The sequence below is a fragment of the Pan paniscus genome, chromosome 6 (assembly GCF_029289425.2).
Source record: "Pan paniscus chromosome 6, NHGRI_mPanPan1-v2.0_pri, whole genome shotgun sequence".
NCBI lineage: Eukaryota > Metazoa > Chordata > Mammalia > Primates > Hominidae > Pan > Pan paniscus.
The window spans coordinates 48,117,221-48,136,517 of NC_073255.2; the positions used below are offsets into that span (position 1 = coordinate 48,117,221).

A 19,297-nucleotide genomic window follows, 5' to 3' on the forward strand; every position below is an offset into this window, starting at 1 on the left:
GCTGTAATCTTAGCACTTTGGGAGGTGAAGGTGGGAAGATCACTTGAGTCCAGGAGTTCAAGACTAGCCTGGGCAAGATGATGAGACCCTGTCTCTAAAAAAAACTTTTTAAATAGCTGGGCATGGTGGTGTGTGCCTGTGGTCCCAGCTATTACTCGGGAGGCTGAGGTGGGAGGTTTGCTTGAGTTTGAGGCTGCAATGTGCTATGATCACACCACTACTCCAGCCTGGACAACAGAGAGAGACTCTGTCTCTAAAAAAATAATGATAATAATGCATTTTAGATCTGGAAACTGAGTGCTCCTACTAACAGCATCAACATCACCTTGAAACAGAATCTGCATCTTAACAAGACATCCAAATGATTCACATGCACTTTAAACTTTGAGAAACACCAAGTGAATGGGAGTGGGAGCCAAGTGAGAACAGAAAAGGATCACTGCAAGAGAGGAGAGGTTAAAGAAAGGAGAGGGTGGACTGTTGCAAGGGTCCTCTATGTGGATTTTACAGCCACCAAGACTGATGACAGGAGAAATGACTGGGTCAAAAGAAGAGAGATTAACAGAGCCATATGGGAAAATTGTCCAGGTGATAACAGATGGCCAAAAGGTTTGGAGTTCTGGTTGTAATTGAGGCAAATGGGTATAAGGAGTGATGGGACTCATTCTGGTAGTAGTTTTATTTTATTTTATTTTATTTTATTTTATTTTATTTTATTTTATTTTATTTATTTTATTTGAGACAGGATCTCGCTCTGTCACTCAGACTAGAGTACAGTGGTGCAATCACAGCTCACTGTAGCCTCAACCTTCCAAGTCAGGTGGGAGGCTCAAGCAATCCTCCCACCTCAGCCTCCAGAGTAGCTGGGACCACAGGCTTGTGCCATCATGCCTAGTTTCTTCTTCTTTTTTATTTGAGAGAAAGGTCTCACTATGTTGCCCAGGCTGGTCTCAAACTCCTGAGTTCAAACAATCCTCCCGCATCAGTAGTGCTGGGATTACAGGCGTGAGCCACCATGACTGGCTCTGGTAGTCTTTTTAAGGAAAGGTTACAGTCTTATTCTCAAGACTGGCCTCTTGGGCAATTTACCCTGTCATGAGGGCAACACTATAGCTGAAGGAGTTGTGGTTTTGCCGGGAGCACAATAAACTGTGAGCTCCCTCAATTCCTGCTGCCAAAGGAATGAGCTGGGGGGACAGATGGTCTCATCAGAAACACAGTCTGGTGGGCTTCTATTAGATCCTCACATCAGCTTGCCCCTTGGGAAGGGATTCACTGTATATCAAAACCAAATCATTAAGCACTTAGTATAGTGGTAGCTACCCAAAGATCTGTGGGCACAAAGACTGTGCCTGCACTAGAGAGCATAAAAACTCATAGAAGACTAGAGAAATTCATTGCTCTTGAAAAGGAGAAGAGAGACAAGGGACCTCTGAAGCCAGAAAGGAGAAGGGAGAGAGAGAGAGAGAGACAGAAGATGGGGAGATTCTTATGCTATTCAGGACAGTGAAACTCCCTGGTAACAATCAAAGGATATGGTTAGAAAGGTGAGGCCTCCTGTTGTAAGACTGGGTACATTTCGTCTATAAAAAAACACTGCTCTTAAAATGTAAGAACAGATGGTGAGGACATGGAGAAAAGAGAATGCTTATACCCTGTTGGTGTGAATGTAAATTAGTACAACTTCTATGGAGAACAGTATAGAGATTTCTCAAAGAACTAAAAAATAGAACTACCATTCAATCCAGCAATCCCACTACTGGATACCTGCCCAAAGGAAAAAAAATCAAGATCTCAAAAAGATACTTGCATTCATATGTTTATCGCAGCACTATTCACAATAACAAAATCATGGAATAAACCTAAGTGCCTGTCAACAATGGACTGGATAAAGAAAATGTGGTATATCTATACCATGGAATACTACTCAGACATAAAACAAGAGTAAAATCATATCATTTGCAGCAACATGGATGGAATTGGAGGCCATGATCTTAATGTAAAATAACTCAGGAACATCAAGTCAGGCTGGGCACGGTGGCTCTTGCCTGGAATCTCAGCACTTTGGGAGGCCAAGGTGGGTGGATCACCTGAGGTCAGGCATTCGAGACCAGCCCGGCCAACATGGTGAAACCCCGTCTCTACTAAAAATACAAAAATTATCCAGGCATGGTGGCACAGGCCTATAGTCCCAGCTACTCGGGAGGCTGAGTCAGGACAATCACTTGAACTCAGTAGGCAGAGGTTGCAGTGAGCTGAGACAGCACCATTACACTCCAGCCTCGGCAACAGAGCAAGACTCTGTCAAAATAAAACAAAGTAAAACAAAAATGGCTGGGCACGGTGGCTCATGGCCATAATCCCAGCACTTTGGGAGGCTGAGGTGGGCAGATTACTTGAGGTCAGGAGTCTGAGACCAGCCTGGCCAGCATGGCAAAACCCTGTCTCTACTAAAAGTACAAAAAATTAGCCAGGCGTGATGGCGTTTGCCTGTAATCCCAGCTACTCAGGAGGCCGAGGGGGGAGAATCACTTGAACCGAGGAGGCAGAGGTTGCAGTGAGCCGAGATCACACCACTACACTCCAGCCTGGGTGACAGAGTGAGACTCCACTTCAAAAAAAAAAAAGAAAGAAAGAAAGAAAAAAAAAAGAAAAGAAAAAGAAACAGCAAGTCAAATGCTGCATGTTCTCACTTATAAGTGGGAGCTAAATAACATGTACCCATGGACATACAGAGTGGAATAATAGACACTGGAGACTCAAAAACATGGGAGGTGGAAGGGGAGTGAGGGAGGAGAAAGTACCTATTGGATATGACATACACTATTTGGGTGATGACTGCACTAAAAGCCCAGGCTTCACCACTACATAATATTTGCATGTAACAAACCTGCACTCGTATGCTCTAAAATCTAATTTTAAAATAAGTAAATAAAAACTCCATTTTTTTCCCACTATATTCAGTATCACCTGTCCTTGTGAGTGTATTTGTGAATGGATCTTCTACGATATTGGAGAGAGTAGAGGTCAGTGTGGGTCACAAACAAAGGAGGACATGGAAATGAAGGTTCCTAGAAGGTTGAAGAAATTTGGGCAAGAGTTTTAGATAGATGCAGGGTATGAAATTAAAAGAATTACCATGTTGGCCATGTATGTAAAGGGCCCACTGACAACTATGTTACATAATAAAATATATTCTTTTTGAAGACCAGCTATCTGCTCTCTCTGCACCCTCCTCTCCCATCTCTAAAAGCCTACTGTCTTTAAGTATAATTGTTTAAGGGCTGGGAAACATATCTATGCATTAAAAATATTACAGGCTCACGCCTGTAATCCCAGCACTTTGGGAGGCCGAGGCAGCCAGATCACTTGAGGTCAGGCACTCAAGACCATCCTGGCCAACATGGAGAAACTCCATCTCTACTAAAAATACAAAAACTAGCCAGGCGTTTTTGCTTATGCCTGTAATCCCAGCTACTCAGGAGGCTGAGGCAGGAGCATAGCTTGAACCTGGGAGGAGGAGGTTGCAGTAAGCCAAGATCACACCACTGCACTCCAGCCTGGGTGACAGAGCGAGACTCTATCTCAAAAAATAAATAAATAAATAAACAAATATTATGTAACTATTAATCCCTTAGGCTAAGTGCTTCTCTGTGGCAGGGTCCACTAGAAATGGGAACAAAAGAAGCAGTGAAATCTAAAACTTTTTTTTAAAAATCTGAAACCTGCCAGACACTGTGGCTCGTATCTGTAGTCTCCGCTACTCGGTATCCCAGCTACTAGGAACACTTGAGCCCAGCAGGTCGAGGCTGCAGTAAGCTATGATCACACCACTGCACTCCAGCCTGGACAACAAAGTGAGAACCAGTCTCATAAATAATAAATAAATACATAAATATCTGAATTCTCAGAAAAGCATCCACCAACATGTTCAACAAGTAGCAAAATTATGTCAGCTCTGTCTACGTTTGCCTAACTTACTTAATCTTAAAAAGCTGGCAGCCAAAGAATAGGGAAGAAAAGGGCATGAGAGGATAATCAATCTGAGAAGTTAAGAACTGCATGCTTATAAAATAACACACAAAACAAGAATCACTACTTTTCTGAAATTTACATGCCATGCATTTGAGGTATACAATCTTTCAGATAGGGTTCAACAAGAATGGAGGAGAGTGAGCTAGGCACCTCAAGTAACTCCTGTGACCATCAGAGTCTTCCATTATAGACAGCCCAAAACTCAGACAACTCAACTTAGATGCAAAGTTTTCTGTAATTATTACAGAAAACTAAATTATAATTATCCTGGCATTCACCCACAAAAATATTCCCCCAATCTATTTTTAAAATTGAAAACAGACCGGGGTCTCTAAGCATATCTAGGACCCATCTTGGTATGCTAGTTTCATTTCAGCTAAATTTGCATTTATTCCTTAATCACAGTGCTGAACTAGTTCTTGGGAAGAGGAAACAAATTAATTCTGGGCTCTTGAGGAAATAACCTGGTAGATTTCTTATTTCTTACAGATAATAAAGCTGCAATCAACTAAAATCAAATAAGTATACTATCCATTTTATGTGAATGGCACAATTCAACAGGAAAAGTACATTTCTATCATTGAAGAACAGACAAACACAGACACAGATACACACACAGAGAGAAAGAGAAAAAAAATCCTATGTCTTTTACTTTCCAAAATAAAAGCCAAGATTCTGAATTTCTTTTCACCACATAGTGAAATAATTGAGGGTATACCCAGGGTGCCAGAATTCTAGGTGCACATGCCCAGAAGGAATAGCTGAGGTCTATATAAAGCTTTTTAAAATGACGTTCTATTTTTTAAATGAGCAAAAAATAAACTATAAACTTTATGCTTGAACGCAGTGAACACCTACCTATGTGATGGGATTTGGAATTACACTAGAGAATCTTCCAACTCAGGAATGCTTTCTTCACGTACATAAAAGGCTGAAGGCCAGGCCAGGCATGGTGGCTCATGCCTGTAATCCCAGTACTTTGGGAGGACGAGGCAGGTGGATCACTTGAGGTCAGGAGGTCGAGGCCAGTCTGGCCAACATGGTGAAACCCTGTCTCTACTAAAAATACAAAAATTAGCCAGGCGTGGTGGCACATGCCAGTAGTCCCAGCTACTCAGGAGGCGGAGGCAGAAGAATCGCTTGAACCTGGGAGGTGGAGGTTGCAGGGAGCTGAGATCGTGTCACTGCACACCCACATAGGCAACAGAGCAAGACTCTGTCTCTAAATAAATAAATAAATAAAGACTGAAAGCCAGACTTCCATTATTTGAGATGATTTCCCATAGATTCCAACATTGTTCTCTGTTAAAATACCCTTGAGAAAGACCTCCATTATCAATGACGAGTATAAATTTAGTTGATCAGACCCTTGACCTAGGAGCAAGTTTGATGGAGACCCTTGATAGGGGTAGAGTTGATGAAGGGAACTGAAATCACCTTTTCTTATCAAAGGTAGCAGAATCTGAAAGAATATTCAACAAGGGGGCAGGGCACCACAGTTGGAGTTCATCTGCCCAATCTAGGTATCAGATTTCTTATCTGAAAAACAAAAAGACTAAATCTGATGATCTCTAACCAATTCAACAATGTAATGACTTCTGTGAAATGAAGCAGGTCTGGTTAGAAGTATAGGGTCAGTCACAAAGGGCTAGGAAGTGGAGAAGCAAAATGTCATTAATGGTGGTCATAAAACGAATGGTGCAGACAAAGGGGAAGAACTGGAGAAAACACCTCCACAACTGTAATTACACCTAAAGATCAACTCAATGTGTTAAAAAGCAGTGCTACAGTGAAATCACAGTAATGCCTCAGGTAAAGGGCCATGAATATAAACAGAGAGGGAAGAATCCCAGGTTCATATTGTGTCAGTGCTTTCCTCAAATTCCGATTTTAAAAAATGGAAAAGAAACTAGTTTTGCCCAAGGAAATAATGTCTTAAAGCTAAAAGGATGATTAGCAGGGTTGATGAATTTCCTGGCAAATGAAAAATGCTGACTTTTTTGTTTTCTCCCAAGAGCACTAACATTGAAATGACTCCAGTAAAATTCACTCATTCATTCCACAGACATGTATACAGTACCTAACATGTGCTTCCATTGATTGTGAGAAGATATACAATGATGAAAAAGTCACCTCTACTCTTAAGAGTTTGCAATAGAGTACAGAAGATATGCAGATACATTAATAAATACAACAACATACAGTGCAACTGGACCAAGCAAAGGTTAGAGATTGGAAGAAGAGCTAGGTTTTGTTTTAAATTTTATTTTTGAAAGATCACAGTTACTTCACATATTCATTTACACTAGCCAAAGTCAAGAATTTCTAAGGACAAGTTTAGACACTTAATAAAGAACAGCAGCTCCTGAGCCATCTGCTTTGTTCCAAAAATGAAGAACCATCACACGCAAATTTTCATTTTACTTCAACCCTGTGAGAATATTATTGTCAGATGGGGTAGGTAACATTTGTTTTATAACTGACATGGTTAACAAATCATGCTTTATAAAATGGCTACAGTCAGTGCCTCTTTTAGGTGGAAAAAAAAAAAAGAAAACCATCATATGAGCCCAACAGGCACTTACTTTCAGCGAGTTCCTTTGATCTGTTTAAGGGTCTTGTTACTAATCTCTTTCTGATGAAGAAATACGCAAAACAGAACTTAAAGTGAACAACAGAACCTTGTTATAGCCAGACACAGATACATTACAAAAAAAAAAAAAAAACAGCTGAAGGAATTGTGTATAAAAAGAAATCATTTTCCAAAAACACATCATATAAAACTGCAAATTACAACAGCCCAACCCTAGACTGCTGTAGTCTTACCTGGTAAGGAACGATACTGCCATGAGCTGTACCCCAACGTTTTGCTTCCTTTTGACCAATAAGATAATTTGCAGCTATGTGAGACAAACACGCCACCTACCAGGAAAAAAAGTAAATAAATAAAATAGAACAGCTAGTTTATCTATACTCATAAAGAGAATGTTATATTATGAAAGTAATTTCACTTCATCTCATTGTAGAAGAAAAGAACCTGTCCATCAAGTTAGAAAATATACAGGCATTGTACTTTTATCACACAAATGAAGAACGGTATTACACTATTGCATGAGACTAAGTAATAGTCAATTGAGAAATATAAATACATAAACGTTCAACCCCTAAAAAGATTATCTGAAAGCAGAGGTTGACCAAGCAGATGGAACCGTGGTCCGGTCTTTATCCTCAAACCCATGGCAATATACATCAGCAACTCGTGCATTTTTTTCCCCTCTGCATGTATATCCTTTTATTTTGCACCAAGATAACACAAAGAGAGCCTGTGTCATCACTGAGTAGATGAACCAAAGCCAGGAACCACATTCCTCTAAATTTCTGTTGACACAGAAAAGTAATAATAATAAACCTCCATTTTATTTAAGTCAGTTTAGCCAGGTTTTCTGTTACTTTCTGCCCAAAGCATTCTGACAGAAAAGATCAAGATTATTTGAGTTTTTAAAATTAATTAGTGGATCATCCTCATTTAAAGAAACATTACTGTACTTCTCCCAATTTGTTCCTAGCCCCATGTGCTCACTGTCATACTCAATTCAATTTTTGAGAACTGCCGATCTATTAAAGGGGTCATCCAAAACCTTAGAGTCAATTTCTGACTACTGTAGTATTTCATGGACAGATCTTGACAAATCTACAATAGTTCAACTCAATATGACGATAATATGAAGATAATGAATTGATTCCTGGTGATCTGCCACAAGGATCTTATGTTCCAATGAATATTTATGGCTCCACCACCGCAGAACTATGGAAAGGAGGTGATCAAATGATTTTCCATGGATTCCAGAAAAGAATAAAAAGTGGTTCAGGCCACATGACATAATCATGATATAGCACGGGCTTGCTTTTCCCTTTCTAGATCGTCAGATGCCATTGGAAAACCTACCAAGCCTGTCATTAAAACATACCCCAAATTGAGATTGGCTCCTGGAACAACTCAAGGCATGATTTTTCAGGCCTTTTCTTGCCCCCTACCTAGCACAGCAGCTGTGCTTCCTACAAGAAATATCAACAGGACTCAGCTTGGATGAATCACCTTGCTGCTGCAGCCATTCTCCTTTACTTTATTCTTGGGACTTAAACTCACTTTTATGTTCATTTACCGCTCTGTCAAAATTGGAACTGCCTGTGGCAGCTGGTTTGGCTGTACAGCCCAGGTGGCAAAACTAATAAACTTTGAGTCATCCACTTCTAGACTTCCATCTGGTCTTGGGCATTTGAACCATGGAGCATTCCAGGGCTGCCTGGGGCTGCCTAGTGCTAATCACCATTTCACAGATCACTTCTGTGTCTTTCAAAATGGAAAATCAAATCAACATTTTGTAGCAAAAATGCCCTGGATAGGAAGTCCAGACATGGATGGTTGAAACCTGGATGGTTTCTAATCTCTGTTGACCTCTAAATAGTTCCATGACTGTGGGTATGTAATTTACCTTCTTTGATCTTCTGATACATTCTCTATAAAATCTTGGGCATTTCAGCTAAACCAAAGGTTTTCAATTTTTTCTTAAAAAAGCAGAACCCTCGTATTCAACCAAATAATACATGAAACCCTAATATATAAATATGTAAGCAGATAATATTTCAAGTGCTCTGGATGAAGCAGAAGCAGTCCTGCAACACCACCCAGGCAGCATGAACACAAAACACAATTTGCAAAATAGTAAGTAATCTTCAACGTGCTTACAAGGCAAATGTGGTATACACTTCGGGCTCTATTATTCCTCTTAACAATCTGGCAGATAAAAAGACACGAGGGGCCGGGAGCAGTGGCTCACACCTGTAATCTCAGCACTTTGGGAGGCCAAGGCAGGTGGATCACCTAAGGATGGGAGTTCGAGACCAGCCTGACCAACATGGAGAAACTCCATCTCTACTACAAATACAAAATTAGCCAGGCATGGTGGCACATGCCTGTAATCCCAGCTACTTGGGAGGCTGAGGCAGGAGAATCGCTTGAACCCAGGAGGCAGAGGGTGCAGTGAGCTGAGATCGTGCCACTGCACTCCAGCCTGGGCAATGAGAGTGAAACTCTGTCTTAAAAAAAAAAAAAAAAGACACAAGGGATGCAATAGGAGTTATTTCCCTTGACACCCCTTCCTGAAATTGGAGACATTTTCTGACTTCTCAGGTCTCTTTTCAGATCTAGCTATGTTGTTATTCTTTTTATTTATTTTTTCATTCAAATAAATCATGGCGAATGTCACTCTCTAAGGGGCTCTGTTGCTACTGAAGGCCAAGAATTCAAATTAGTAAAGGTTATTCTGTGCAAGTAGTCAATCACAAAAGGCTTGTTATTTCTACTTCTCTAATTTCAAAGTCAATAGACCAACATCATCAAGGGCTACATGAGGTGGTGAGGTGGCTGGATGATCACAGGCCAACTTATAAATCCTAAATTGATCTAAGATAGTTGCCAGGGATAGGGAAGAACTGGATTCCTGGCTGGATATCAGCTTGGCTGCCTCATTCCTTACCCACTATCTTATTCTTTCTTTTCAATTTTTGACTTCTGTGTTTCTGACCCTGCCCCATTTAGAATGAGTTTGAATGAAGAATCAGAATTCATCTCTCAAACTGTTTGCAAGTAGAATACTATATACATTTCCTCCTCCATACAGTGGTAGTTAATGAAAACAAAAAGCATTTCAGAATTAGCAGGCTCACATTGGGCAGAAGGATTAAATAAAATTTTAAGCCAATTGCCATGAAAAAACAAAGTGTGGGCCAGGCGCAGTGGCTCATGCCTGTAATCCTAGCACTTTGGGAGGCTGAGGCAGGTGGATCGCTTGAGCCCAGGAGTTCGAGACCCACCTGGGCAACATAGCAAAACCTTGTCTCTACTAAAAATACAAAACAAAACAAAAAAAACAGATGGGGGGATCACCTGAGCCTGGGGAGGTCAAGGCTGCAGTTAGCGGTGATCACGCCACAGCACTCCAGCCTCAGCAACAGAGTCTCAAAAAAAACAAAAATAAAAAACAAACAAACAAAAAAACCAAAGTGTGATTTGTCAGTAACAACTCAAAGGCAAAGTTGGGGAAAAAAGAATTCTATTTTTTAAGAAAGAGAGCAACATGGCTAAACTTAGCAACTCAATGTTTAAAGGGGGTATTACCAATCTGAAAGTAATCTACTATTTACAGGGATGTATTTTAAGGCAGGAGAAGGGAGAGAAAGTCAATAGCTATGATGTGATTATGTATGAAAAAAATCAGAGGTTTCCTGGGCAATTAATTACAAATTTTGCACAAATTAAAAGAATGCAGGATGTGACTTTTTGGTTAATAACTATATACTGTATATGCATTCTAAATACTGCATTAGATCATTACTTTCATTCCCTAAACTTAGGCTTATTATTTCATCAAGTGGACGCTATATAATTTACTCAGAATGTTGCCTTTTTAATGGTTTCATCTAAACAAAAAAGCCAACTTTGGTTTAATAATAATCATTCTGACAGCAAACTATTATTTTAGATAACAGAGTGGGTCCTGATATTCTTTGTTTCTAACCAGAAAACCAATGGGGTGGTCAAAATGGATCTCAAAGAGCAAAGCCCCAAAAGGCTTGAGGAAGAATATGCCCAATTATCTCTCAAAGCAGTCCCATGGTGTCTGTCACCACATGCTCCACTTCCACCGAATGAGGATCAAGCTGCAATAATACAATCTTTCATCTCCAAAAGGACAACCAAGTGTGACAGGTAAAATGAAAAAAACAAGACTAGAACCATGGTTCACTGCATCAAAACGGGTCATTTTCCCCCCCTTCCCTTGCATGTCTTCTGGCCTACAGCTAAGGTGAACTGAACACCAACCGTGCAATCACCCACCTGCCCACATTTCCACCTATTCTTCAAAGTCTATTTCAACATCATCTTTTCCATTAAGCCCCAATCCCAGCCAGCAAGCAAGAAATTATATTTCCTGCCCCCGAATGAATACAACACTTAATTTATCTGATTTCGACTGCACTTTCACAGTCTTCCTTGTACTACAATTAGAATTGTAAGATGTCAAAGCTAGAACGAGCTAGGTCACTACTTCCTTAACCTACCCATGCATCCCCCCAGTCACCTGTGGAATTCATAGAACCACCCCATACCAAATGAATCAGGTTTTTCAGGGATGGAAACTTGGAAAAAAATAATTTCACCAGCGTAGTATTAATGGCACACCAGAGTTGAGAAGCATAGCCTTACAAGAGTCTAGTCAAACTCGTTAATATCCAGATGGATACAAAAAGGAACACAGAATAAAAATAACTTGGCCTGGCACGGTGGCTCACGCCTGTAATCCCAACACTTTGGGAGGCTGAGGCAGGTGGATCACCTGAGGTCGGGAGTTCGAGACCAGCATAACCAACATGGAGAAACTCCATCTCTACTAAACATACAAAAAACTAGCCAGGCGTGGTGAAGCATGCCTGCAATCCCAGCTACTCGGGAGGCTGAGGCACGAGAATCGCTTGAACCCGGGAAGCAGAGGTTGCGGTGAGCCGAGATTGCGCCATTGCACTCCAGCCTGGGCAACAAGACCAACTCAAAAAAAAAAAAACTTACGTGAGGACATACAGGTGGTTAATAACAGAACTTTACTCCAACAACATTGCCTTCCTCCATGCTACAATATTATTTATATGTTCTTCTATCCCTCCTTTTAAATTAGGAGCTATTTCAAGGTAAGACTTATTTATTTTAAACCCTTTGTGTGTTTCCATAGCACTTAACACAGATCCTGAACACTATTTTTTAACAAATGAATGAAAATGGTAATTACTACTTGTTTAATTATTCAGCAACTACTGAGTGTTGCTAATGTGTAAGGCTTTACTCTAGGTACTAAGTATACATAAGGAAATAAAAAAGATATAGTCTTGCCTTCTTTGGAATAGTAAAGAAAATAACTAAACAAAGAATTATAGGACCTGCCATGGGGAAAGAAGATGGAAGATAAAACTGGAAAACAAAGAGTAACATGTGCGAAAGCTCAAAGGCAGGAAAGGGGTTGGCATAGAGAAAGAACAAAACTGAAAGAACACAAATATAACTAAACCATGGTGAGAAAGAGACTGAAATGAAATGAAAGAGAAAGGTAGACAGAGGCCACAGCATGCCAGTCATTGTAGTAATGGTAAGGAGCCATTCTTTGCACATCTTGCAGAATGATCATTTCAGAACAATCACAAATTGTATCGTCATCCTTCTATTTAAAACCCATAGGGATCCCCCACATTTGTAATTATATTCAAAGAATGAACTAAGAAGAGGCAAGAGAGAAAGGGGACTGTTAGGGATATTGTAAAGGTCCAGGCATAATTTGATGATAGATAGCTCAGACAAGGTTGGTAGCAGTAGACATGGAAAAATCATGAGTTTAAGATATATTTTAAGAACAGAATAGACAGAGCATGTGAAAGGTTGTATGGGAAGAGGATGCAGACAGAATAGTGACAGAGATGAGAAACCAAACTTAACTCCCACAGTCCTGCTGAATATCTGGGTAAACTATGACAGCCTTAACAGAAAAACGGAAATCAGAGAGAGAAGTAATTGAAGCGAAAACAAAATAAGAGCCCACCTCTAAATGTGTTGAATTTGAGATGCCTGTGATATAATCAATTAGGCAGGACTCAGCAGCCTATAGAAAGTATTTAAAGTCCTAACCTAAGGGGAAACAGAGATAAGAGAATAAATCGGAAATAATATTAAACAAGAGAAGATAAAGTTTCCATGCAAAAACAGTCCTTCCTCTATCACCAAAGGGATGATCAAAGATGTAGGTACAAACTACTAGAACCAATTTAAATGCCCAAGAATGGGTGGTTTTAAATAAGCTATGACATCTGTATATAAAAATAGAAGACAAATAGGCACTTAAATGACACAACAAAACAATATAGCATCATGTGGAAAAATATTCATAACATTTTATTTGAATTTTATCTGAAATAAACTTTGTATTTCAGAACATTGTTCAATTTATAGAAAAACCAAGATAGTACAGAGAATTCCCATCTACTCCACATCCAGTATCCCTGTTATTACCATCCTATATTAGTGGAGTGCCTTCTTAACAATTACAGAGCCAATATTGACACATTATTAACTAAAACCCACATACTCAGATTTCCTGACTTTTCACTTCACATCCTTTTTCTATTCCAAGATCCCAACCAGGATACCACATTGTATTTAGTCATCCTGTCTCCGTATTTAGTCATCCTGGCTCCTTTTCGCTGTGACAGTTCCTCATACTTTCCTTATTTTTTATGCACTGAAAGTTTTGAGGAAACTGATCAGGTATTTTGTAGAATTTTCCTCGACTGGGATTTTTGTGATGTTTTACTCATAATTAGACTGGAGTTATGAGGTTTTAAAAGAAAGACCATAAAAGAACAGCACCATTTTCAACATATCATATCGAAGATACACAGTGTCAACAATCAATCTTGATCACCTGGCTGAGGTAGTGTTTATCAGTTTTCTCTGCTGAAAGATTACTCTTTTTTCCTCCCCCTTTCCATACAGTACTCTTTGGAAGAATGTCACTACATAAGCCTATACTGAAGGGGTAGAAAGTTATGGTCCTGCTTCTGGAGGGTGGAGTATCTACATAATTATTGAGAATTTAGCACACATTTGTCTCCCTTTATTTATTTATTTATTTATTCAATCATTTATTTAAATCAGCATGGTCAGGTATTTTTTTAAATACCTTTTTGGTTATAATTCAATACCACTTTTTTGTTGTTGATCAAATTATTCCAGTTTTGGCCATTAGGACCTCTCTCCATTGGTACCTGTGTCCCTCTCTCTCACACACCACACATCGCTGTGTGGGCTTTGTTTTTAGCACTCCCTTACTTTGTGACAATATAAGATGCTCTGGGCTCATCTTCCTATTTCCTTTCCCAGTCTTATAGGAAAGCATAAAGAGAATAGGAGTTTTAGGGTAAAGAGCAAATGTTTATTTCAGTGTCAGTCAGCACCTTATCCATTCCATACTTTTATTTAAAAGCTGATATAGGCCAGGTGCAGTGGCTCATGCCTGTAATTCCAGCACTTTTGGAGGCCAAGGCAGGTGGATCACTTGAGGTCAGAAATTCAAGACCAGCCTGACCAACATGATGAAACCCCATCTGTACTAAAAATACAAAAATTAGCTGGGCATGGTGGTGAGTGCCTATAATCCCAGCTACACGGAAGGCTGAGGCAGGAGAATCGCTTGAGGAGGAGGTTGCAGTGAGCCGAGATAGAGCCATTGCACTATAGCCTGGGCAACAGAATGAGACTCTGTCTCAAAAACAAACAAAAAAAAAAACACTGATATCACACTTACTATGTGCCAGGAATTGCTCTAGATACTGGGGATACAGCAGGGAAGGAGAAAGACATAGTCCTACTCTCACGAAGCTTACATTCTAGGGTAAGCTACATTCAGACATATACAGGAAAATATCAAGAAATGATTCATGCTATGAAGAAAATGCAACAGAATCACAGAGAGTGCTCTTTTAAACTAATGGGCTTAGTAGAGGCCTCTTTGAAGATGTTATATTTAACTTAAGACCTGGAGAAGGCCTGTGAAAATCTAGGAGAAATTTTCCTTTTGTTTGAGACAGAGTCTAACTCTGTTGCCCAGGCTGGAGTGCAGTGGCACAATCTCTCATTGCAACCTCCGCCTACCAAGTTTAAGCAATTCTTCTGACTCAGCCTCCCCAGTAGCTGGGATTACAGGTACACAACACCATGCCCAGCTAATTTTTGTATTTTTAGTAGAGGCAGGGTTTCACCAGGTTGGCGAGGCTGGTCTCGAACTCCTGACCTCAAGTGATCCACCTGCCTGGGCCTCCCAAATGCTAGAATTACAGGCATGAGTCACTCTGCCCGGCCTAGAAGAAATCTTTCTAGGCAGTGAGATCAACCAGTTAGAAGACTTTAATATGCAAAAAAGCTTACATACAGTGAAGAACAGAAAGAGAGCCATTGGAGTTGGAACCTAGTAAGTAAAAGAGACAGTAGTACAAGATGAGGTCAGGAAAGTGTAAAAGGGCCATATCATATGGGTCCTTGCAGGCCTGGGTAAGGATCTGAGATATTATTCTAAGTGTCATAGGAAGGCATTGATTTCTATAATTAAATCATCTGGTCATTATGGCGTATGAATAGGCAATGAATGAAAGCAAATAAAGTCACATTGCAACTCCCATTTTATAAGAAAAAACTAAAGACCAAGGAGATTAAGTATGTTAATACTTAATTCGTCAACTAGGTCTCATAGTTGACGAATGGAAAAATCCTGACCCAAACCCAGGTCACTGTACTCTCTACACCATCCCTAAGCCACTAACTCCTCTCTGTTCAGCCTTTCTGCTCCCTGCCCCTTTCACCCGAGTAGTGAGTAGTTTCACATTTGTATCTTTGGTAGTATCCTTGGCTTCACATTTTATATTCCAGGCAAGTACCCCTACATCAATGGAATGGACTAGAAGTCCTCTACTATCCCCTGTACTTACTTAGAAAACACACTGTTAACTAAATCAATAAATCCTCACATCCTTCTGCTCAACCTCACTCATTTACTAACTACAAAATATCTTATGGGGACAAAATGCTAAAAGAGAAATGAAGGGGCTAGCATTCGTAGAAAACACAACTTTCAAGAAGAAAAATTTGACCTCGCCTCAGGAAGAGATTTTGAGTTTCTGGCATCTCTCTTTTTAACCTAATACTGTTACTTTACATGTCAAACTCCCCTTGCAATTTAACTTGCTTCACTTTCTCCCTCACACCATAAGGTGAACAGATTTTTTCAGAATAACTAGGGTTGAGGAGGAAAAAAGACTCCAGAGTACATAAGGTATATTGTCCATGCCATGTTAAAAGGAGAATCAGTATTCTACCCATCTGCACCACGTTTATCAGTTTCTAGTATTTACGACTGATCAAAGCTAACACTTACTGCACACTGTTCTAAGCATTTTACATGAATTATCTCATTTACATGAATTACCTCATCATAATTTTATGGGAGAGGTACTATGATGACCCCATTTTAGAGATGAGAAAACTGAAGCACTGAGTAGTCTGATAATCTGCCCAAGGTTATATGCCTAGTAAGTGGACAAGCCAGGGTCTGAACTCATCTAGCCTGGTTTCTGGCATTCTACACTAGATACAGAATCAGACTTCTCTCAAAATTTCTGAGTGGCCCTGAACCTGGAAAAGTTTAGTTGGAACTTACTACTTGGTAAAGAAAAAATAGTGATTGAGCATCCTTTCCAATTAGGTGAACCTCTACATATAAATTTGACCTTAATTATTACATAATACATAAGGCAGTACTTATTCAAAGTTTTCTGCTTTGCTGCAAATATGGTTTGGCTTCACTGCAATGTAATTAGAAATAAACTTCAACCCATAAATATTTTACCTGTAAACATTGAAAACCAGTAGAGTTGTTACATAGTTTTAAAATCTCTACTTTTATTTACTTACCAAAGAAAAAACACATAATGGAATTATTCTCTTCATAGTCATTTTTTAACTTAATGAAAGGAACGTTCCTCTGAATTATCATTAACAGCAGTCAAATCATACTGATGTTTATTTTATTTATGAACTCAAAAGAAAAACAGATCCACATTATACTGAGAATAATTTTCCCAATACATATGAATCAAAATCAGACATATGAGGAAACTGGATATCAAATGCCAGAGGTAAGACCAGACAGCAAAGAGAGACAGAATTTCAAAAGCATGTTGAGAATAATACATCAAACATATTTCTTACCATGAACCACTGACCCAGTCAATCACATGACTCAAAGAGTGGTTATGAACAACTAAACAAAATGTGATGAGTAAGTGGAAATGTAGAAAAACAACATTTAATGACAGGGTGTGCTTATTTATTCCTGTGATAGCAAGTCTTCAGTTTCAAGTGTCTTCTTCAAATACTTTTTTACATTTTAGATAACAGATATTCAAAATATTTCTGCTTGTAGAATAAAATATTACATTATTCTACAATTCTAGTTTTGAAAAGTTCTAAAAATGACATGAAACTTACTTGTGTTTATTACTTTCTTCATGCATTTAACAGATATTTAATAAGTAATTATTATATGCAAGGCAATCTGTTAAGTGTAGTGGGAGATCCCAAAATCAATAAAACAGTTTCATCTCTCAGAAAGGTTAATTTATTATTTATAATTCAGAATAGAAATGATCAATGCTACAAGAGACATTTTTAAAAAATCAAGAAGGGATAAAAAGTGGCATTCGAGCTAACATTTTTTGATAAAGAGAATTTAGTCATGCAAAAACAAAGGAAAGGGCCTTCCCAGTAGGAAAATATTGTGGTCACAGTCACATGTCTGGAAAAGTATTGAGAATAAAAACTGAGACAAGCTATTAAATTTAATGACCAGGAGATCACAGATGATTCTTAAAATGCAGTGTCAACAAAGCAGCAAGGACAAAATCCAGATTAACGGGGGCAAAGGAATGAATGAAAACAATGTGAGAGCCACAGGGGTATCTCAGAGCTTGTGTAAAAAGGAGAGGAGAGATACCAGACCATAGCTTAAGCTGGTGAGCAGAAAGAATAAAGGTTTTCTTTTTGAGGATGTAAAAAAATAAAATAAAATAACTGGCCAGGCACAGTGGCTCATGCCTATAATCCCATCACTTTGGGAGGCCAAGACAGGAGGACTGCTTGAACTCACGAGTTCAAGATCAGGCTGGGCAATAAGACCTCTTCTCAGCTAAGAATAAAAAAAAAAATTAACTGGGCGTGGTGGTGTGCACCTGTAGAACTAGCTACTTAGGAGACTGAGAAGGGAGGATTGTTTGAGCCCAGAATATTGAGGCTGCAGAGAACTATGATCATGCCACTGCACTCCAGCCTAGGACACAGAGCAAGACCCTGTCACAAAAAAATAAAAATAAAAAAATAACTGGAGTTCATCTACATATACAAGAGAAAAGAATAATTGAAGATGTGGAGTTCTAAGCAAGATGGAGACAATGAGAAAAAAAGTAGAAGAGGAGGGATTATGGTTTGAAATGTCATCTCTCAGTCAGCTCTTCCCTCATTCACTCAGATGGGTCATTTTGTCTTCTGGATCTCTGTCTGCTAGAATGCAAGCTTCAGGAAGCAAAGGATTTGTCTGATTTGTTTCCTGCTCTCTCTCCACAACAGGAACACTCCCAAGACACACTGTAGGCAATCAGTAACTATTAGTTAAACTCAAAAATGAATGAATAACACTGCTTTCCTCTAATTTGAAGAATTTAAAGAAGAAATGCTCAAGAGAAAAGGAGGAAAGTTAGGTACAATTCCCACAGAAAGCTACAATAGTAGAAAAGCATCTCCACAGAATGAGAAGGTCAGGCTGAAATTTGCCTTGTTCAGTGGATCTGCCCACTGAAGTGACAAAGCCCAAGCCCACTTGTTCCTTCCCCACATACCAGATGGATAAACATAGAGGCTGAGTTAGGAAACAATGTCAGGGACTGAGGCCCCGTATTCAGGGTGAAGAAAGGAGGAAAGGTGGCTTAAGGAACAATGAGGGAATCTTCAGGGAGCAAGACCCTGTGGGGCTAAAATTGAGTGCATGATGATGCTAAAGACCCACAGATGGGTAGAGAAAAGAAATAGCAAACCTTCCCTGAAGTCAGAATTGGCTTGGGGTTTTAATCATAATTATAAAGGGATGCTGGATTTTGTCAAATGCTTTTTCTGTGTCTATTGAGACAATCATGTGGTTTTTGTTTTTAATTCTGTTTATGTGGTGTACTACTCAGCCATAAAAAGGAATGAAATAATGACATTAACAGCAACCTGGATGATGATGATGATGATGATTATTATTATTATTATTATTCTAAGTGAAGTAACTCAGGAATGGAAAACCAAATATCCAATGTTCTCACTCATATGTGGGAGTTAAGCTATGAGGATGCAAAGACATAAGAATGATATGTGGGACTTTGGGGACTTGCAGGAAAGGGTGGGGGGTGGTGAGGGATAAAATATTACATGTTGGTACAGTGTACACTGCTCAGGTGATGGGTGCACCAAAATCTCAGAAATCACTACTAAAGAACTTATTCAAATAACCAAACACACCTGTTCCCCCAAAACCTAGTGAAATAAAAAAATAAAAAATTTAAATATGAAAAAATT

General features: G+C 39.2%; 1 protein-coding gene across 3 annotated transcripts in view; it reads right to left on the reverse strand.

Moving 5' to 3' along the window:
• SUGCT (succinyl-CoA:glutarate-CoA transferase) overlaps positions 1-19,297 on the reverse strand; it is a 719,374-nt gene that overhangs the window by 537,253 nt on the left and 162,824 nt on the right. For all 3 annotated transcript variants that reach the window (XM_034963995.3, XM_003808696.7, XM_063605682.1), the window contains one exon: positions 6,862-6,957. In XM_034963995.3, coding sequence (XP_034819886.1) covers positions 6,862-6,957 — 96 coding nt within the window. The remainder of the gene's footprint in view (positions 1-6,861; positions 6,958-19,297) is intronic.